The sequence below is a fragment of the Haliotis cracherodii genome, unplaced genomic scaffold (genome assembly GCF_022045235.1).
Source record: "Haliotis cracherodii isolate W230 unplaced genomic scaffold, xgHalCrac1.p SCAF_10, whole genome shotgun sequence".
In the NCBI taxonomy this organism is placed as follows: domain Eukaryota; kingdom Metazoa; phylum Mollusca; class Gastropoda; order Lepetellida; family Haliotidae; genus Haliotis; species Haliotis cracherodii.
The window spans coordinates 25390316-25406633 of record NW_027266265.1 but is presented as its reverse complement, the minus strand read 5'-3'; the positions used below and the strand labels follow the sequence as shown (position 1 = coordinate 25406633).

The 16318-nt window shown below is 39.7% G+C and overlaps 2 protein-coding genes across 2 annotated transcripts in view; one reads left to right on the top strand and one right to left on the bottom strand.

Annotated features, from left to right (window-relative positions):
* The window catches only part of LOC139454204 (uncharacterized), a 55397-nt gene that overhangs the window by 1133 nt on the left and 37946 nt on the right, over positions 1-16318 (bottom strand). Inside the window, exons 61-79 of the mRNA XM_071235775.1 lie at positions 15854-15968; positions 14853-15202; positions 13744-13861; positions 12961-13211; positions 12412-12526; positions 11704-11996; positions 11231-11345; positions 10891-11114; positions 10676-10790; positions 8821-9065; positions 8434-8562; positions 7860-8000; positions 6473-6705; positions 5879-6036; positions 5302-5471; positions 5073-5123; positions 4911-4955; positions 4696-4813; positions 126-220 (exon numbers count right to left, since the gene is read on the bottom strand). Of these exons, the coding sequence (XP_071091876.1) occupies positions 126-220; positions 4696-4813; positions 4911-4955; positions 5073-5123; positions 5302-5471; positions 5879-6036; positions 6473-6705; positions 7860-8000; positions 8434-8562; positions 8821-9065; positions 10676-10790; positions 10891-11114; positions 11231-11345; positions 11704-11996; positions 12412-12526; positions 12961-13211; positions 13744-13861; positions 14853-15202; positions 15854-15968 (3081 nt within the window). The remainder of the gene's footprint in view (positions 1-125; positions 221-4695; positions 4814-4910; positions 4956-5072; positions 5124-5301; positions 5472-5878; positions 6037-6472; positions 6706-7859; positions 8001-8433; positions 8563-8820; positions 9066-10675; positions 10791-10890; positions 11115-11230; positions 11346-11703; positions 11997-12411; positions 12527-12960; positions 13212-13743; positions 13862-14852; positions 15203-15853; positions 15969-16318) is intronic.
* Positions 1-16318, top strand: part of LOC139454205 (glycogen-binding subunit 76A-like) — a 42750-nt gene that overhangs the window by 24260 nt on the left and 2172 nt on the right. The window lies entirely within an intron of this gene.

Below are 16318 nucleotides of genomic sequence, written 5' to 3'. Positions count from 1 at the left end.
CTTTTGATTATGAAGAACATGAATGAAAATACTTGATGTTACAACTACCCACATATAGAGTGCCTACTCCTCTAATAAACGTGTCAAATTTAGTTCATCTTTCAATGAGTGAGGAGACTGCTTACCCCCTGCTGGGTTGGTACAGTTGGGCTTGGCACAGCACTCGCCCGGCTGCTTGACCATCTTGCAGCTTGCCGGAAGGTCCTGGTACACTGGACACCTGGACACACGTAGACATACATCTTACATACTCTTCTCCCCTTTCTTGTGTATCTTAATGCAAAACTGTACTTTCTACTCAGGTGTTACTCTACAATACTGTACTTTCTACTCAGGTGTTACTCTACAATACTGTACTTTCTACTCAGGTGTTACTCTACAATAATGTACTTTCTACTCAGGTGTTACTCTACAATACTGTACTTTCTACTCAGGTGTTACTCTACAATACTGTACTTTCTACTCAGGTGTTACTCTACAATACTGTACTTTCTACTCAGGTGTTACTCTACAATACTGTACTTCCTACTCAGGTGTCACCCTACAATACTTTTATTTCTACTCAGGTGTTACTCTACAATACTGTACTTTCTACTCAGGTGTTACTCTACAATACTGTACTTTCTACTCAGGTGTTACTCTACAATACTGTACTTTCTACTCAGGTGTTACTCTACAATACTGTACTTTCTACTCAGGTGTTACTCTACAATACTGTACTTTCTACTCAGGTGTCACCCTACAATACTTTTATTTCTACTCAGGTGTTACTCTACAATACTGTACTTTCTACTCAGGTGTTACTCTACAATACTGTACTTTCTACTCAGGTGTTACTCTACAATACTTTTATTTCTACTCAGGTGTTACTCTACAATACTGTACTTTCTACTCAGGTATTACTCTACAATACTGTACTTTCTACTCAGGTGTTACTCTACAATACTGTACTTTCTACTCAGGTGTTACTCTACAATACTGTACTTTCTACTCAGGTGTTACTCTACAATACTGTACTTTCTACTCAGGTGTCACCGTACAATACTTTTATTTCTACTCAGGTGTTACTCTACAATACTGTACTTTCTACTCAGGTGTTACTCTACAATACTGTACTTTCTACTCAGGTGTTACTCTACAATACTTTTATTTCTACTCAGGTGTTACTCTACAATACTGTACTTTCTACTCAGGTGTTACTCTACAATACTGTACTTTCTACTCAGGTGTTACTCTACAATACTGTACTTTCTACTCAGGTGTTACTCTACAAAACTGTACTTTCTACTCAGGTGTTACTCTACAATACTGTACTTTCTACTCAGGTGTTACTCTACAATACTGTACTTTCTACTCAGGTGTTACTCTACAATACTGTACTTTCTACTCAGGTGTCACCCTACAATACTTTTATTTCTACTCAGGTGTTACTTTACAATACTGTACTTTCTACTCAGGTGTTACTCTACAATACTGTACTTTCTACTCAGGTGTTACTCTACAATACTGTACTTTCTACTCAGGTGTTACTCTACAATACTGTACTTTCTACTCAGGTGTTACTCTACAATACTGTACTTTCTACTCAGGTGTTACTCTACAATACTGTACTTTCTACTCAGGTGTTACTCTACAATACTTTTATTTCTACTCAGGTGTTACTCTACAATACTGTACTTTCTACTCAGGTGTTACTCTACAATACTGTACTTTCTACTCAGGTGTTACTCTACAATACTGTACTTCCTACTCAGGTGTCACCCTACAATACTTTTATTTCTACTCAGGTGTTACTCTACAATACTGTACTTTCTACTCAGGTGTTACTCTACAATACTGTACTTTCTACTCAGGTGTTACTCTACAATACTGTACTTTCTACTCAGGTGTTACTCTACAATACTGTACTTTCTACTCAGGTGTTACTCTACAATACTGTACTTTCTACTCAGGTGTTACTCTACAATAATGTACTTTCTACTCAGGTGTTACTCTACAATACTGTACTTTCTACTCAGGTGTTACTCTACAATACTGTACTTTCTACTCAGGTGTTACTCTACAATACTGTACTTTCTACTCAGGTGTTACTCTACAATACTGTACTTTCTACTCAGGTGTTACTCTACAATACTGTACTTTCTACTCAGATGTTACTCTACAATACTGTACTTTCTACTCAAGTGTCACTCTACAATACTGTACTTTCTACTCAGGTGTTACTCTACAATACTGTACTTTCTACTCAGGTGTTACTCTACAATACTGTACTTTCTACTCAGGTGTTACTCTACAATACTGTACTTTCTACTCAGGTGTTACTCTACAATACTTTTATTTCTACTCAGGTGTTACTCTACAATACTGTACTTTCTACTCAGGTGTTACTCTACAATACTGTACTTTCTACTCAGGTGTTACTCTACAATACTGTACTTTCTACTCAGGTGTTACTCTACAACACTGTACTTTCTACTCAGGTGTTACTCTACAATACTGTACTTTCTACTCAGGTGTCACCCTACAATACTTTTATTTCTACTCAGGTGTTACTCTACAATACTGTACTTTCTACTCAGATGTTACTCTACAATACTGTACTTTCTACTCAGGTGTTACTCTACAATACTGTACTTTCTACTCAGGTGTTACTCTACAATACTGTACTTTCTACTCAGGTGTTACTCTACAATACTGTACTTTCTACTCAGATGTTACTCTACAATACTGTACTTTCTACTCAGATGTCACTCTACAATACTGTACTTTCTGCTCAGGTGTTACTCTACAATACTGTACTTTCTACTCAGGTGTTACTCTACAATACTGTACTTTTTACTCAGGTGTTACTCTACAATACTGTACTTTCTACTCAGGTGTTACTCTACAATACTGTACTTTCTACTCAGGTGTTACTCTACAATACTGTACTTTCTACTCAGGTGTTACTCTACATACAATACCGTACTTTCTGCTCAGGTGTTACTCTACAATACTGTACTTTCTACTCAGGTGTTACTCTACAATACTGTACTTTCTACTCAGGTGTTACTCTACAATACTGTACTTTCTACTCAGGTGTTACTCTACAATACTGTACTTTCTACTCAGGTGTTACTCTACAATACTGTACTTTCTACTCAGGTGTCACCGTACAATACTTTTATTTCTACTCAGGTGTTACTCTACAATACTGTACTTTCTACTCAGGTGTTACTCTACAATACTGTACTTTCTACTCAGGTGTTACTCTACAATACTGTACTTTTTACTCAGGTGTTACTCTACAATACTGTACTTTCTACTCAGGTGTTACTCTACAATACTGTACTTTTTACTCAGGTGTTACTCTACAATACTGTACTTTCTACTCAGGTGTTACTCTACAATACTGTACTTTCTACTCAGGTGTTACTCTACAATACTGTACTTTCTACTCAGGTGTTACTCTACAATACTTTTATTTCTACTCAGGTGTTACTCTACAATACTGTACTTTCTACTCAGGTGTTACTCTACAATACTGTACTTTCTACTCAGGTGTTACTCTACAATACTGTACTTTCTACTCAGGTGTTACTCTACAATACTGTACTTTCTACTCAGGTGTTACTCTACAATACTTTTATTTCTACTCAGGTGTTACTCTACAATACTGTACTTTCTACTCAGGTGTTACTCTACAATACTGTACTTTCTACTCAGGTGTTACTCTACAATACTTTTATTTCTACTCAGGTGTTACTCTACAATACTTTTATTTCTACTCAGGTGTTACTCTACAATACTGTACTTTCTGCTCAGGTGTTACTCTACAATACTGTACTTTCTACTCAGGTGTTACTCTACAATACTGTACTTTCTACTCAGGTGTTACTCTACAATACTGTACTTTCTACTCAGGTGTTACTCTACAATACTGTACTTTCTACTCAGGTGTTACTCTACAATACTGTACTTTCTACTCAGGTGTTACTCTACAATACTGTACTTTCTACTCAGGTGTTACTCTACAATACTTTTATTTCTACTCAGGTGTTACTCTACAATACTGTACTTTCTACTCAGGTGTTACTCTACAATACTGTACTTTCTACTCAGGTGTTACTCTACAATACTGTACTTTCTACTCAGGTGTTACTCTACAATACTGTACTTTCTACTCAGGTGTTACTCTACAATACTTTTATTTCTACTCAGGTGTTACTCTACAATACTGTACTTTCTACTCAGGTGTTACTCTACAAAACTGTACTTTCTACTCAGATGTTACTCTACAATACTGTACTTTCTACTCAGGTGTTACTCTACCATACTGTACTTTCTGCTCAGGTGTTACTCTACAATACTGTACTTTCTACTCAGGTGTTACTCTACAAAACTGTACTTTCCTCTCAGGTGTTACTCTACAATACTGTACTTTCTACTCAGGTGTTACTCTACAATACTGTACTTTCTACTCAGGTGTTACTCTACAAAACTGTACTTTCTACTCAGATGTTACTCTACAATACTGTACTTTCTACTCAGGTGTTACTCTACCATACTGTACTTTCTGCTCAGGTGTTACTCTACAATACTGTACTTTCTACTCAGGTGTTACTCTACAAAACTGTACTTTCCTCTCAGGTGTTACTCTACAATACTGTACTTTCTACTCAGGTGTCACTCTACAATAATGTACTTTCTACTCACAAATTTATGCACTTATAGACTCCACTGCTTGCATCCTGGCAAGTACAGTTGTACTCGCAACCATCCAGCCATGTGTCACCCTGCTTGTAGATGGAGCCCTTGTACACACAGAACTGACCTGGGGGAGACAGTGAGAGGTGCAGGGACAGTGTCTATTCGCCATGTTTTACATGTATGTGGGGAAAAGTACATTGAACTTAAATAATAGTACTTACTGTTTGAAGTGAAGCCTGTCAGTGGAGGATTGGTACTGCCAATACCTGAATGGAATGAAAATCACAAGTGTTGGTGTTCAGAAACAACATTCCAACCTATACATGTTGACACTTTTTGACAAAGCTGTCTTCTCTGGATGAAACAATGAACTGATTACTTACACTGTCCTCCTTGTGCCAGGATGGCAAACACATCTCCTGATCCTAGCTGAGCTGAAAGTAAGAACATCAATTATTATTATTATCACATCCCCATTGCACTGCCAGTATCATTGTTATCAGAGCATTTTTATTACTGTTCATCTGGGACGATCATGTTGTCAGATTATACAGCATCATACGAGTTCCCATCCATGTTTCAGTAAGTCATTTACCACCAAAAAAATCTTACTCTGGCTGAATTTCGCTTGGGTTGTTCCTGGTACATAGTAAAATGCTGGCTTCGCCCCCTTGGTTTCATAGCTGCATCCGGGTCTTGTAGAAATCATCATCCACCCTGAAGCGTCGCATGAGGAGCCCGACTGGCCGCTGGTATAAAACTCCCGACCCGTCATTGGGTCTCTGAAATGTTTTCATTCAATCATTCATTGCTTTGTTAGTTGGGACACAGTTTAACCTTTAATTAAAACAATGACACGTTGTTGAGAGTCATTATACTACTGGACCAAGACTTACAAGTGAATGAACCCATTACAAAAGAAAACTGTTTGACGTTTTAACAGACTTTGATGAAGAAGTAAGTGTGACTGTACCATCTACATGATGTTATTGGACGTATTGTACATAGGTATTGGGTCAAGACTTAAGAGTGACAATATCATTCACAGCAACAAGTACTGTAATAGTAAAAGCTTGTAATAGTGAATGATGACAGTGGCCGGCATGGCAGATACATAAGCTGGGCATGGAATACCTGAATGTTGCATATCTAGTCCCCATTGCCAACCATACAAGCTCAAGTGACTCACCCCATCATAGAGAAGATGCTCTTCTGGGCAGTCTTGATGTCAGACCACGTGGAGGAGATGATTCTGCTGGGATCAAACCAGCTCATCTTGTCAGCACCGTGGGCATCGAACACAATACTGGCTTTTTCTACACCGTTGTTGAAGATGCCCACCTTTATCTGGAGTTATCAATATTTAACAAAGGATAGAAGCAACTTGTTATAATCATTACCGATAATTAGATAAATTACAGTTTTTCAGCTATGTTCACACTTTTCTTCAACAGAACTGTTTATTATAATTTTGCTGAAGAAAAGAGTGAACATTGTTTGTTTTCTGTGTTTAACATTTAAACTGTACCTAAGTGAAAAATGAGGTGAAGCAGAACCATTTGTCTGCTTAGAACTTACATATCTCATTACAAATCTCAATGTCTAAATGGTCTTTAATTTATAGGACTCAAGAACAAAGGTGGGATGAAATTTTCCTCGTTTACCATTTTTGTCTGACCGTTATTTACCATGATTTTAATATCAACTGTAACCAATAATTAATTTGCATTGAGATCACATTTGATGCTGCTCTTTATGACCCATATCATGACATAACACTTACATGATCAAAGTTACAGTCGTTCCAGTGGTTAGACAAATCGGGTTTGTAGGAATGTGGGTAGGTGCTGGTCAGGTATTGTGCTGAGGGGACATTGGCGCTGGCGGTGTTGGGGGATGCCCACAGCTGATACAGGTCGCCTGGTACACCCGCAACACCCTTCATCAATATTGTCCAGCCGGTGGCGGGAACACCAACACCTCCACCATGCCCCTGATTTACTCCAGTGCCAGTAGCTGTGGATGAAGAAAGGGCTATTTAGGAGCAAGGTAGCTAGAACAGCGCCCAATTTCAACCATTCATCTCATCCCCTCCAAACTGACTGTATTAGAATAGCGTCCTGGCACTGTAGCTTATCTCATTAAAGTTGCAACATCATAAGTCAGTAGATCAGTCGTAAATCATAATCCAAACCTACCAGAGAGGCATTCCCAAAAGACGAACACAAAATTACAAGTGCCACTACATTTGGGGTTAGAGGGCAAATTCCAAGATTGTGTTGGTTGCAGCGATGATACCAGGAGGGTAACGAAGGTGACACAAAGGAACTTGCACTCATAAATAAAGAGTTGCCTCCCCTTAAAGATCTCCTGCCAACAAAAAGTTGTCTCGACTTAAAGATACCCACTAAAAATGTTGTCTCGACTTAAATATACCAACACGAAAAGTTGTCTCGACTTAAATATACCCTCACAAAAAGTTGTCTCGACTTAAATATACCCACACAAAAAGTTGTCTTCCCCTGACAAAAAACTTGCATTGCATCATGGCTGAGAGATAGATCATAGTGTAGATTAATGACATTGTTACTTTTTAGATTAGATTTAGATTCAGACATTAATTGTAATCTTAAAATGTAATTGTTATTCAATATGCATCTTCATGTGTATTGTGTTAAGCAGTTTCTGATAAAGGAAAAGCATTTGCTCAAAGTCAACTTAAACGATCGACCATGAAGCTTCCATACTTATTGTTACCATTATTTATGAAAAGAAAAAAGTTATTTTATCTTTTGATTTCTAAAAAGAACACATTAAATGTTTTCCTAAAGACTAAGGTAGAGTGTGGAGAAGTGGTTTTAGAGTGAAAGAAGGAAAAAATAAATAGTGGAATACTTGGAATAGTGGAATATATATAAGGTGCTATAAACACACAGAGTTTTTAAGTATTTTGTTATTTACATATTATTTATGCTATATTAAAATTATTATTAAGATACCAGAATAAACTTTGCCGATACTAACTCTAAAATGTCCTGTTCAAAGTAGAGTGGGACATATAAAAATCAAATAACCATTTGAGGTAACATAGGGATTCAATCTTTGTGGTATAATTACATTGTTCTTTTATAAGACAACTACAGACTGGTGAATGTGGTGGTATATCTTACGGCAATATCCACAGGTGGAGGCACAGTTTGTCCTTGCCCATTGCTCATATTGTCCTGAGCAGGAATAGCTGCTGTAGGCTTTGCAGTTGTTGAGTTTATCTGCACAGCCTGCCGGGGGAGTGGAACTCACGCCAGTGTTAGCTGAAGAAGAGGTCATAACGTAATACACACACGTCAGTATAGCAACAACAGGGATCGCATACAGAGGGAAGTGTACTGTGGCTGATAAATTAAATATAACCTTTTGACTTATATGATTAATAAAAGCTTCCCCTAAGAAACAAACATTGGACAGTTTTCATACTGTTTTCTACATATGACATTTGTGGCAGCACGTTACACAAGGTATTTGAAGTTTCACCCACAGTATGTCAACGTACGTTATAGGAATATTTACTGATTTGACGGAAAAAAGGTAAATGCAAATACTTCCACACAAGAACAGCATTTTCAATAAATGGACGTTTCAACACATAATATCGATATACAACATTTGCATACAGTCAAAATTAGTTACATACTGGAGAAGCACGTTTGTGCCTCATAGATGTTTTGGAAAGAGATTATTACTTACGACAGAGGTCACAATACTTCTGACAGTTGACCTTTGCCCATTGTTGGTACTGGCCGCTGCATGATGGTTTCCCATAGCTCGCACAGTTGTCCAGTTTGTCCCGGCAGACGGTGCTTGGCGGCGGTGTATCTGGGTAAGTAAAGGCCACGCTACTGTCACCATTCACGATAATGATACATCACATTGACACTATTTCAGCCAATCAGTGACGAGTTTTCAGCGATAAACATGTCTAAGATGATCGTAGAAAATCATACCATATAACTGCTACCTTGTCTGAGTTAGATTATTTTATCACTGGGAATACGATACATACGTTCAACCGATATATGGAAAGTGTAAACAAAACAATTAATTACATAGTGGGTTATGCTTAGATGTACATACAACAGATCCCGCAGCGTCGAGCACAGTTCTTCTTGGCCCAGTCTTCATAAGGAGCCTTACAGGACGAGTCCTCATACAGTTCGCAGTTGGGAAGCACATCCACACAGGGACCAGTGACACCGCTAGGGGTGGTCACTGCAGGCTTGGGGGTGGTGTTTTGCCCCTGGCACGACACTTGTGGGCAGCACTTGTTAGCCACACTCAAACTCTTGCACATAGGGGGCAGCTTGGTGTAAGTAGGGCACCTGCAGGATGAAAGAGTACAAGAATGCTCTTCAATCATATGATGGGAAATGCCACTAAATCTACGCAGGGAACATCTAAGCCTTAATTTCTGCGTCCCAAACAAACCCTCTCATCCAAAACTTAATTAACCAAAACATTAGCCCAAGAAACCAAGCTCTAGCTCGCAAACACCCCTTATTCACCTCAATATCCCAAAGAATAACTAACTACCGCAATGAACACCAAACTCAAAATCTTAAACAAAACTGCAAAAAATCAAATATCTTCACCCCTAAACTCAAAATACCCAAAATAGACACAACGCTAGCTAACCAAATAAATAAACAAACCGACCCAAACATAGCTAAAACCACCACACTTGCATACATACACGAAAATTGGCCAAATTGGTTTCACATATACACTGACGGATCTTCAGACCCGATCTCCAACCACACAGGCTTCGGAGTCCATACCACACAACCAGTTATATCCACACAATCTTACCGACTCCCAAACAACCAATCTATATTCACGTCCGAACTTATGGGCATGGCCTCAGCCCTGCATAACCAACAATCTAAAAACAACAATAAAATCCTAATTCTCACCGACTCCCTTAGTGGACTACAAGCCCTCCAAAACAAAAATACCTAAAAACGACCTAAATTAATAAACCAAATACTTAAAAGCTCCAACGACCTAACAAAAGCAGGCAAACAAATAAACTTCTTGTGGATCCCCGCCCACGTACGGCAACGAAAGCGCCGATAAAGCAGCTAAATTATCTCTCAAAATTCCGGAAATAAGCCTAAACCTATCCACCTCAAAATCAGAAATTAAAAGTGTAAACAAACAAAAAAATAACCAAAAAATGGCATAATCAATATCAAAACTCAAATAGCCAAATCAAAAAAGTGCTTAGAAAACCACTATCCAAACCTAAAATCCCACACCCCTCTAAAAAAATTGACAGATTAATTACAAAACTCCAAACAGGACACACGAACCTAAATAACCACCTAAAAAAACTTAAAAGACACACCACAGGCAACTGCCCCCACTGCAAACAACCCGAAACCACAGAACACGTACTCATCCACTGCACCCACTACCAAACACACAGAACCACACTACAAACCACCCTCAATCTAAATAAGGTTCCTACTCTAGATGAAATACTAAACCCTCAAAATAAACTAGAAAACTTCAAGGCCCTAGGCGTATTCCTAATCAAAACAGATCTAATTAAGAGCATCTAAAAACTCATTAATCTACCAATCCAAAACTCAATAAACATACAAACACCCACCTCACCCGGCTCCCTTAGTTCCCTCCTCCACCCACCTCGGCATTTATTCCGAATTTAAAAATTCCAAAACTTCAATATAAGCAACCCCTAAAAGCCCCCTCTTGGGTTGCACACACCCTTTCACCCTTTTCGGAATACACCCGTGTGCGAAATACGCTACAGTCGGAAAGCGCACGTTAAATCTCCTATATCAGTCAGTCATATGATGGGATTTTTAGGATTTTTATTTTAATAGCTCTGAGCAGTTTGATGAAGTTAACAAAAAGGAATTCAAACTGTTCTCCTTTATGAGTGTGTAAATGTCCGAAAGAGGCTCACTTGGGTGTGCATCTGTATTGTCCAACTGAGGAATCAATACACTCGCAATCATAGTCACAGGCATCGGTCCACCTCTGTCCTTGACTGTAGAGACTGCCCTTGTACACACAGGCATCTGGAATACATACACGTTATACACACAGCTGGAACACATATTACACATTATTCACACAGTTGACACGCTCTTTACACACATATGGAAAACGCAGACACACCTATTCGGCCGCCGTATGTGGCGGAGATGCCGGGAGTGTAGCCCGGACGGAAACCAGTGAAGCCGCCAGAGAAAGACCCAAACACTGGATACACGTTTGGTTGTAACAACGGGTTGACTATTGAACCATCAGGCTTAGAACACACGGGAGTTTCACAGCATTGGCCAACAGCGTGAGTCATGTAACAGCCATTTGGCAGCATGCTCTTGGAGTAGGTTGGACATCTGTTTGATAAAGAGAAATGACATGTCACAGCATAGGATCACACAGATTCAGCAGAGAGGCGATCTACAGATTAAATGTTGGAAGCAGAAAATGTAATTAAATGTAGATTCCGTACTTAGGCAAACATTTGTAGAATCCGGACTGAGATTCAATGCAGGTGCAGGTGTACTGACACCCGTCATCCCACTTCTCTCCCTGGTTGTACATCTTGTTCTTGTAGATACACTTGTCTGAAACAAGTCCCAAACTAACATGAATTGACACTGCAAAGATGTTTAATATAATACACATACAAAGGTTCCTGTTAAATGAGAAGTCCAGTTAATCATCGGGTAGAATAGGTCTACGGTTTGCCGTAAAAGGCGACTATGCTTGTCGTAAGAGGCGACCAACGGGATCGGGTGGTCGCCATATAGCTGGAATATTGCTGATTGCGGCGTTAAACAATAAACAAACAAACATCATTGGGAAATAAAGAAAGGGAAGGATTAGGGGCAAGAGTTCCCTATTGCTGTAGTTGCTGTGTCGTACACAGCTTGCAGCAAAATTTCTTTTTAATGAGGAATTTACCACCAACAACTGTCTCACCATTAATCCCACCTACTATCGTAGGGTTGGAGGGTACCAGGGAGCCATGGCCGGGCTGACCACTTCCACCAAACACGTTTCCTTGACCAGGTCCAACGATAAGCTGCGGGCTGTTGGTGGGCTGCATGGTGGGAGTCTGGCCTGGGCTAATGTTGGGGGTGAGGCTTGGGTTGAGCTGTGGCACTGGGTGGTACTGTCCTACATTGGGTACGTCACAGTGAAGACTGGGGCAGCACTGCCCAACAACTGGGATGAATTGACAGTACGACGGCAGTGGCGGGAATGTCGGGCACCTGGTGGTGACAGGTAAGGCCCAGTGTAACCGTAGTTATGCATGACAAGAATACTCAGATTTAGCTGAACGGATTTTCAATGCCATCTCATCAAGTTTACTAAGTCTAAAATATATTTAGTAAGTTGGCTTTAAAGTGTGAAAAAGTGAAAACAGATAAATTTCATCACATTTTTTCCGATCCATTTATGAATTATTCTACGTATTTTCAATGTAATGATGTTCGTCAAAACAGTGGGCTCTTTCAACTGGTGCGTCTTTTAAGCCTATGACATATCCTATCTATGTTTTGTTTTTACCAGTTTATCTGTCTGTACGCCGACATGCTCGAACCCTACCTACTGTCTGAGCAAATACTGTCTGACGAATAAAGGTAATGTCATACAGATGAACAGCTGAAGTACATGTTTTCTTACTTGTCACTGCATGAGTACAGGCCATTTCCCTTGATCTGACAAGTACATGTAAACTTGCAGCCATCGTCCCAGGTCTCGCCGGGCCTGTGCATCACACCATTGTACACGCACACATCTATGGGAACAACGGGGTATGTCAAAAACACACGATTGGTTAGGCACGTTCTGGAGGTACACATACAGAAACGCATGCCTTAAATGAAAAACTCAAATGAATAAAAACAGCTCGCGTAAATAACGAATGAAACTTTTTCAGCATGCGTACAAAGGAGCTAATTACCGAAACATAATTACGGGCTAATTTACTTTCCGAATCAAGCCTATATATTTAGAACAGTAATAAACATCTAAAACATTCTTTCATTTTTTTAAAATCTCAAAATGTTCACTAATTTTGGGAAATACCCAATAGAGTGATAAAGAGATGAGTGAAAAAATATTGGTTACCCAATAAAAAATGTAATAACCCAATTAAAATAGCAACCCTAGAGTGAAAACGCAATTGCCCAAAACGTTATCTGGAGCTCTGTTCACATGAGTGGAAGTTACCTCTTCCTCCCATAGACGTGGAGTAGACTGTTCCCGGTGGGTGGCCGGAGCCAGAGAATACAGCGTGAGTGCCTATAGGCAGGACATTGGTGATTGAAGGACTGAGTGTTGGTGATGTGGTGGGTTGTTTGTTGCCAATCATGGGAGTGAGAGGTGTACCCTGGTAGTTACACGAAGGCTTCTTACAACAGGTGTCTTGAGGGTCCTGGACCATATGACAGAAGGACGGGATGGCGGCGATGACTGGACACCTGCAAGATGACGCACACCCACATTTCATTCTGGGCAGTCTTCAATCCTCCTCTATGACATGGAATGAATTGTGATCAGTCTAATAACGGAATATGGTGAATCTGGAGCTGCAGTTGCATTTATCTGAACACTGCATGTAGATTAGGAAACAGTGTATAACATGTCGACACAAAAGACAACATTGAAAACTCCCAATCAGTAATCACTAGTAGATGGTCTTCAATAAAATAAAACATTCTCTCAATGTAACAATTCCCTGCACCTGCATTGGAATTGTGACTTTGGAAACTAGTCAGACTTACAGCATAAATATCACCAACGCAGGTTTCGAGAAATGAGGGCAAATACGGTTCCGAGGACTAGATCGTCAACTATAAAACTGGCATAATATTTCTCATTGCAAATCTAGCAACGGACTTGCTGAATGTAGAGATCTACACCTTGGAAGGTAGGAGCGTTTCATATGATTTCATAAATGCCATGTGTTTACTGAAGATATCGTATAAACAATACAGAACATATTGATGTTACCTCTGGTTACACCTGATGTCGTTGGTGACCGAGTCCTGACACGTACAGGTCTCCTTACAGCCGTTTGCCCAGGTCTGGCCTTTGGTGTGCAGTGTGCCGTCCTTGTACACACACGTATCTGTCAATACAGAGTGACAGTCACTAAAGTAAGGCAATATGTTGGCAAAAAATGGTGGCACACAAGAAGCCGACTCTCACATCGTAAACATTTGAGAACTTGTTGTAACTCAGATGTTGATATATGAAGTAGCCCTTTCGTTGACATATGTAGTAACCCAATTGACACATGTAGTAACCCAGTTGTTGACATATGTAGTAACCCAGTTGACATATGTAGTAACCAAGTTGTTGACATATGTAGTAACCAAGTTGTTGACATATGTAGTAACCAAATTGTTGACATATGTAGTAACCAAGTTGTTGACATATGTAGTAACCCAGTTGACATATGTAGTAACCCTTTCGTTGACATATGTAGTAACCCAGTTGTTGACATATGTAGTAACCCAGGTTCAGTTGACATATGTAGCAACCCTTTCGTTGACATATGTAGAAACCCAGTTGTTGAGATATGTAGTAAGCCAGTTGTTGAGATATGTAGTAACCAAGTTGTTGACATATGTAGTAACACAGTTGTTGACATATGTAGTAACCCAGTTGACATATGCAGTAACACAGTTGTTGACATATGTAGTAACCCAGTTGTTCACACATGTAGTAACCCAGTTGTTCACACATGTAGTAACACAGTTGACATATGTTGTAACCCAGTTGACATGTGTAGTAACACAGTTGTTGACATATGTAGTAACCCAGTTGACATATGTAGTAACCCAGTTGACATATGTAGTAACCCAGTTGACATGTGTAGTAACACAGTTGTTGACATATGTAGTAACCAAGTTGACATATGTAGTAACCCAGTTGTTGACATATGTAGTAACCCAGTTGTTCACTTATGTAGTAACCCAGTTGTTCACATATGTAGTAACCATGTTGACATATGTAGTAAAGGAGATTGGTGGCTGCAGAAAAAGCCTCCGACTAAACAGTATTTATTTTGAGTGTCAAATAGATACCTTTTACATGTTTGATTGTGCGGCACTTACTTGGTGGCCTGGTTCCAGTGAAGATGTCGTATGTTGTGTGTCTGACGGGCGGGGTCCCGCTCCCCCCAATACCTCCCACAGTATGAGGGTTGAGGGTATGTGTAGGTTTGTTGGAGAAGGAACCGAAGGATGGGCTGGGGCTCGGTGGTAAACCACTGCCGCCAAATACCCCGCCATTGGTGGGTGTAACGTTGGTCAGATTGCCGTTTGGAGCCGGGGTAGGGGTGACAAAGGAGCCGGGACTTGGGGTGAGGAATGCTGAAGGGTTACAGCGTGCCTGTTGGCAGCACGCGTCTCGGGAATCTGTTACATAGCTGCACTGCGGCGGCAGGAAGAAATATTGAGGACACCTGCAGCAGAACATCCACATGAGTGCACACAGGCCACATCTCAACATGGGACTTCCTAGTACAGCAATGTCAGGGTAGCAACACACTTGGGCACTTAGACTACGGTTTAATTCAGCCAGAGAAATGCAAGATTGTTTCAGAATGATATGTGCTTAGTACTAGTCAAGATTAAGATTCAGTTAGATGATGCACAAGACCAACAATTGAGTCTTTATCTTTCGAAAAGCTCAGACAATATTATACCAACGTTACATACTCGATCTGGATTGGTTTATTCTTACTGTACTCAGTCATCACAACATTGACATATAGATAATCCCCTATGAATGACTAAATATTGAATGTACGCGACAAGAACTCCAACAGCCACCGACTACAACAGGTTGATTCCTCACTCAACAGCAGTTGCTAAACAGCATTCAATGTGTCCCTTCTTAAGCATGAGGATTACCTGTAGATCATTTGGTACATATGATGTTTGAGATATCTGAATAAACGTTGCTGTGATCACCTTTTAAAGTACATTTAGACATAAAGCTAAATAATGACATAAAGCTTAAGTATGACATAAAGCTAAAGTATGACATAAAAGTAGGATGGCGGCGGCTGCAACGACACGCTGTAAGGAAGATTAAGATAAGAAATAATCACCTGTCTGTACATTTGTAGTTTCCTCTGACAGCGTCCACACATTCACACTTGTAGTTACATCCATCACTCCAGACCTGACTCTGCTTGTACGTCACGCCCTTGTACACACACAAACCTGCGCAGAGACAGACACAGCACAGATAGACACAGGCTGCTGCGACAGGAACACTACACTGGCACAACTTGTAACAGATTTTATCAACATGTTATCAGCATGCTACAGTAGATCGCATGTTTTCTGAATTTAATATCCTTAGATTTCTCGTGAATATTTAAATATATTAGTCAAACTTAAAAACAATATTTGATATGATAATACATGTAGAACTGATAATTGTATGATATTGTGTATCCTGATTGTTAGTAATCACTGTTTCGGACCGCCGTCACATAGCTGGAATACTGTTGAGTGCGGCGTTAAACAACAAACAATTAAAATAAATATTGTTTCGCTTAGATGACCTA